The sequence below is a fragment of the Buceros rhinoceros genome, unplaced genomic scaffold (genome assembly GCF_000710305.1).
Source record: "Buceros rhinoceros silvestris isolate BGI_N320 unplaced genomic scaffold, ASM71030v1 scaffold5665, whole genome shotgun sequence".
Classification (NCBI taxonomy): domain Eukaryota; kingdom Metazoa; phylum Chordata; class Aves; order Bucerotiformes; family Bucerotidae; genus Buceros; species Buceros rhinoceros.
Window position 1 is genome coordinate 4,429 of NW_010411029.1, and position 6,041 is coordinate 10,469.

A 6,041-nucleotide genomic window follows, 5' to 3' on the forward strand; every position below is an offset into this window, starting at 1 on the left:
TCAGTGACCATCCCAAATGGAAGGGATGAGAGAAAGCCTCTGAGCTCACATCCTAGCTTTTGTTTTAATCTAGTCATACAGATCTGCATTTAGACTAACCGTGCAAATTGCACAGATATAGAGCTGTGGTGATAATTGTTTCATCTGGCAAAGCATAACACTTCAAAGGGACCGACAGAAAGACCGTCTGATGTAGTCCTAAAGCCTGTGCAGCTCAAATCGAGTGGGTTTTGCCAAATGGTACGTGGTATCATAATTATTTTAAAAGTATGTACATGATAGCTGGGACTGTACACCTAAGAAAGTTCTGCCTCCTTCTCTTACTCTGGCTCCTTCACAGCAAAATTACTATTTAAGGCCAATATTTGAACTGTCTCTCAGATATACAGAGCAGATCTCGACAGCTACACAAAAAGCACAGCTGGCCATTAATTTATAAGGCATTGATACAGCAGTGTACCTTCTGCTCAGAAGAGAACACCACAATTTGCAAATTGCTTGTAATGATTATTCTCATCCCAGAAGAATGAATTGTAATAGTCCATAAGGGTAATTAAGTCACCATTTAATGGGACGGGAAATGCTGTCCCTGCAGGAAATGCATCCGTGTTCAAAACAAAGGAGGACTCCAGTATGATCTTCAGGCTATCTTATTCATCAGCAGTTGACTAGCCTTGAATAAGAAAATGTTTCGACACATTTAACAAACCTCCCCTGTCTTCAGAGTATTTGTTTTCCCTGAGCAGATGTAAGGAACTGACTGCAAAGCCATTTAATGAATAACTGTGAGGTCTTGAGAAAGGCAACAGTTCCCTTTAGGAAGGAGATAAGATTCAGAACCGTTTTCAACCATTCAGCAGCCCTTCACTACTGATTATAGGCACCAATGATTTTCTTAAAGCTTGTTCTCAGTGACCCTGTGGCCTGGCGACGGCCCAAGACCAGTACATTTTTGAATCATGCACACACACTGGCATGAGCCTTTTCCTCCAGCCAGATCCAGGTTATCTGAAGTACACAGCCTCCTATTTTATAATGGCGATGAACAGTCATCTCCAGAGCATGATTTAACACATCCTCAGGAAATGTCTCCTTCTCTTCACTGATTAGAAAAGAAGCCTCAGGCCTCATGACTCCTAACTTCCACACTTAAGCAAATGCCTGATGGTACTTGTGGTAAAGCCAGATCACAGAAATCAGAAGGTATTTATATAACACAGTTCATGGCACAAGTATTACACCGTTCTTCCAGAAGTAACAGTACCTTAGATCACAAAGATGTACATTTTCACTTTCATAACTGAAATCTCAAAGCCACTGGAGTTATCTGTGGTAATCCTACAGAGCAGCAAATAACCAGTGTAATTACCCTGACTATAGGATAGAAACAGGTAGCTTGTGGCCTTTATACAGCGGGAAGTCTAGAATTCCCTATACTAATTTCTCATTTTTCCTGTTACATCTGTCTTGGCAAAGAACTTAGAAAATCTGGGTATCTTTGAGGAGCACGTACTTATGAGGTTGGTTGTTGATGGGCTGCCAGCATGGAGGGACTCAAAGCTCTTCATAAGGGATCTGCATTTTGACGAGGTGCCAGTGAGGATTTACCTCCCAAGAGCACCATCTACAAGCAAACGGAGAGGAGTTGTCTTCTTCCATGGATGATGCAGGATTTTTGGAAGCATCAGTAAGAAACTGAAAGAGAAAATATTTAGGATTGTTAACCACGTATTTTGAAAAACTCTCCTGAACCTAAGAAGTGACTGAAGCTTAGTTTGAGAGATTGAGATACAGAAAGCACTCAAGGTTTATTTTTACTTTTTAAACTCTCTAATCTGCCCTTATTTAGTATCTAAATTTTAATTTCTAGAATATAGCACTCCTTACAGAAAGGGATGCTGCTAAACAAATACATTCTTTTTTTGTCTGATATTAACACCTCCATGCCTGAATATTTGTTCTTCAGGAAGTCACGAAAGGATATGCCGGTACATAGCCAGAAAATCTGATTCAGTGGTTGTGTCTGTCGGGTAAGGGAGCACCCAGTGTCACTCCCAGAATTAGATAGTTCCACTGCTTCCTCCCCTATCTCCCCCACCCCTCCAACGATGGCAATTCGGTATTTACACTTCTTTGAATATAAGAAAAGAAACTGAGCTCTGGTGTTGTCTGTCCCTATGTTGTTGCTGTGTGTGAGCAAGCAGGTGTCATGAAATGACAATGAGAAATGCCTGATATGGGTTTATAAATTACAAAACTATGACGTATGCAGGCTATTTGCAGAAGAACACAGAGAATTTTCATTTTACATCATTATCACCACAAAAAACACTGCCTTTGTTCAGTAATAAAGAATTATAAGGTGTTTTTTGAACTTCAGGTTTTAATATTTAGGGGGCTTTGGAGATGACTTTAAAGAGTAAATAATAAGTCTAATCCTTCTTTTTTTTTTTTAATTGCAGGGACCACTGCTTTCTTTTAAAGATGTTTTGCTTATGGAAAATAGTTGATGGTATGAAGAAACTTTAGTTTCCAACATTTCCTCCATGAAAAAATGAATTACTAAAGAATTTTATTAAATGGGGAGAAATTGGTTTTGAGAGTGAATTGCAGTATTACTGTACTGGTAATAGCAGCTGTCTTGTGCGCATTGCAGGTATCACCTCTCTCCTGAGCATAAGTATCCAGCCCAGAGTCTGGACTGTCTCACTGCTATTGTACACTTCATGAGGACTGCAGAAATCTACAGGGTGGATCCTCATCCCATTATTGTTTGTGGGGATAGCGTAGGGGGCACTTTTGTTGCTAGTGTTTGCCAAGAACTGGTAAATAGGAGAGATGTCCCGAAGATACGTGCCCAAGTACTGATCTATCTGTTTCTCCAAGCATTGAACTTTAATCTGCCATCTCACCAGAAAAAAAGCTTTCACTGCCTTCTTGTCCCAGGAACGCACAGTCCAGTTTATTCTGAAATACCTGAATAAGGATAATGCTATGAAGGAAGCTATTCTGGGAGGTTCTCATGTTCCTGAGAGAATCAATCTGAAATACAGGAAGTGGATAAACCCAGATCTTATCCTGGAGATATTTAAACTAGGCTATAAACCACCACTACCCACGTCATTTTTAGCTCAAGTCCATGAAGAAACAAAAGAACTGTTTCAGACAAGATTTTCCCCAGTGTTAGCAGAAGACGCTGTTGTTTGCCGCCTCCCTGATGCTTGTCTAATTACCTGTGAGCACGACGTGCTCAGAGATGATGGGCTGCTCTACAAGAGACGGCTAGAGGACAGCAACGTAAAAGTGAGCTGGCACCACATGGAACGAGGCTTCCACTGTGCACTGGGATTTTTTGGTTATGGTATTTTCTCTTTTCCATCCTCAAGTAAAATAGCGAACCACACTGTAAATTTATAAAGGGCTATTGAAATACTTTCTTGAATACAGCGAACTGGTATGCAGACAGAGTGGGTTTCAATTAGCCATCTGTACCTCAGAATCTAGGCAAGGAATAATAACAAGAAGTAAATTAGCATGGTCTGCTGAATTCTGGTTTTCAATTGCTATTACCTGGGAACGTGATGTATTTTTTATGGTCTTTTTTTTTTTTAACCCATTAATTTGCTTGCTTGTTTTGCTGTTCTCTTCTTACACTATAAAACAATTTTTGTTCTTTTAAGTCAAAGAATAAAAAGCCACCATAGCAAAAACCATTTTAAAGCATGCCATATATCAGCAATGGGCATATGCCTGTCCACATAATACACACAAAATCAGCAGGACAGCACAGATTAAAGCCTCCCCCAACACCTCTGGACACTGAAGTACTCAGATGAGCGGTAATCATCATCAGGCTGTATAGGCAACCAGTAGCTTTGGACTTAGACTCGGTCATAAGATCTGAAGGAGGGAATTGGCTGTACTTACAAACCTGATTTTAAAGGGAAATAGCTGATGCAGAAGGGAGGTACAGAAATGTGAGCTGTATGAAATCGCTACATCTAAGTATCCGAGACAGGCAACGGATGCAGTGAGGGAGAACTGCAAAACCAGAACTGAATGTCCTCTAAATATTCTTTAAAGCTCTTTTCTGAGAAGCATTTGGTTGCATTCAGAGAAGACAGAAACACAGTGGGCTTTGCCTTTTTGTAAACAGATAAAAAGTCAACTTGTTTACTCAGAATTTGGGGAGGAAGTATGTAAACTGCATGGAAGTGCCCAAAATAATTTCAGCAAGTATCCAAAATACCAAGGAAAAAAGTAAATCTCAGCTCAATTGTTACATTGATTATTAGGGCAGACCCACCTCTACATGCCAAAGTAGTTGGCCACAATGCCTAGGAATTGTAAAATAGCTTATCATTCTTACACAACCTTGCACTTGTAACATCTAGGCACACACAGCATGGAAAGGGGTGAGCACGTATCTTCATTTCCTGCCAGCCAAACTGTGAGCAGGAAGAAAATGGTGGGTTGAATTCTTCACGTTATCATGATGTCAATTAACGACGGTGGCAAGCCAGCAGCCACAAATCTCTGGAGAAACCAGTTCTTACTTGTGAATTCTTGTTCTCCAGTGCCTCTCAGCAAAAAGAAATGATGTTTCTTCATGGTCTGTTGACACAATAGATACTTTGTGTCATTTTCCCCTATTGTAGGTATTAGCACTTTACTCTCCAAGCAAAGAAATTCTTCTAGGAGTAAATCACATGAAGAAGTTCCAAATGTTCCACTGTTTGACGATTACAGGATTTGCCTTGGTTATACAACCTCAGGCAAAGTTGGGGCTTCATTTTGGTTTCTGATCTCAAGATGAAGGCGGGTCTACCAGCTTTCACGATGGTAGCTGAAGCTGGGCCAGTGGAGTCGGTATCTGCTGTAAAAGCTATGCAAAAAGTGGGATAACATTTGAGCAGTTACCCCAAGTCTGTTGTGCCACAGCTGCACTGTTGTCTATACTAGGTGAGCTTGGGTGCAACTTCATTAACTTCAGTCAAACCTCTGAGAGTCATTAGGCTTATCTTAAATAAAGATAATTTTGATGCGTATATCTCTCTTCTTTACATCTTCTATACCAGGCTTGTTCTTTTGATGATTCTCTGCAGATACCGACATGGTTGGAAGTGGATGTCCATACAATTCCACCTTGCCTGTTTTATGTTATGCGGTGATCACGTTTGGTCACATACTGTTTTACACACATCTCACTCAGTGCAGCGTGTATTATACTCCTTGTCAGTTCAGCAATCCAATACTTGTTTTTGTGTCACTATTCAATCTCTGGACTTACGCCTCATTTATGGGCCAATGTTCAAACTCTACGCTGATCTACTCCTGAGATTCTTCCATGATCCTTTATCTGTAGGTCTTAATTTATAACAATTATTAATAAATTGATAATATGCATGGTTGGAAGTGGATGTCCATACAATTCCACCTTGCCTGTTTTATGTTATGCGGTGATCACGTTTGGTCACATACTGTTTTACACACATCTCACTCAGTGCAGCGTGTATTATACTCCTTGTCAGTTCAGCAATCCAATACTTGTTTTTGTGTCACTATTCAATCTCTGGACTTACGCCTCATTTATGGGCCAATGTTCAAACTCTACGCTGATCTACTCCTGAGATTCTTCCATGATCCTTTATCTGTAGGTCTTAATTTATAACAATTATTAATAAATTGATAATATGTCAGCAGAATTATTAGCTCTCTTGAACACATGCATTTCAATCTGTACTGAGAGTTATAACCGTGTAGTGCAGATGGGTAAGTACAGAACAGTAAGTGCTGAAATGATGCATTCCCTTTTTAGAAGAAAATTCCATATTTACTAAAATTTAGAAAGTCACACAATCTAGTTGTCTCCATGGAACTTCCTGTTCTCTAATTTATTTTAAATAATTTCAGATCTGCTATGTAAGATATCTGCTCTGTAAGATAGAATGTTCAATCATCTGAAGACATTTTATAGTTTCCAAAGAGTAGAATTAGTTTTCAAAATTATCACTCATGTAAAGATTTTTCTTTTTTTCTAG

General features: G+C 39.6%; 1 protein-coding gene across 1 annotated transcript; it reads left to right on the forward strand.

Annotated features, from left to right (window-relative positions):
- Positions 1 to 1,452: 1,452 nt before the first annotated feature.
- Positions 1,453 to 3,417, forward strand: LOC104493196 (arylacetamide deacetylase-like 4; the record flags this gene model as incomplete). The annotated part of the gene is given in 4 exon segments (XM_010135842.1): positions 1,453 to 1,687; positions 1,967 to 2,030; positions 2,657 to 2,915; positions 2,917 to 3,417. Coding segments are annotated over 4 exon segments (1,059 nt in total), but the record flags the coding sequence as incomplete, so codon positions are not given.
- Positions 3,418 to 6,041: the final 2,624 nt, after the last annotated feature.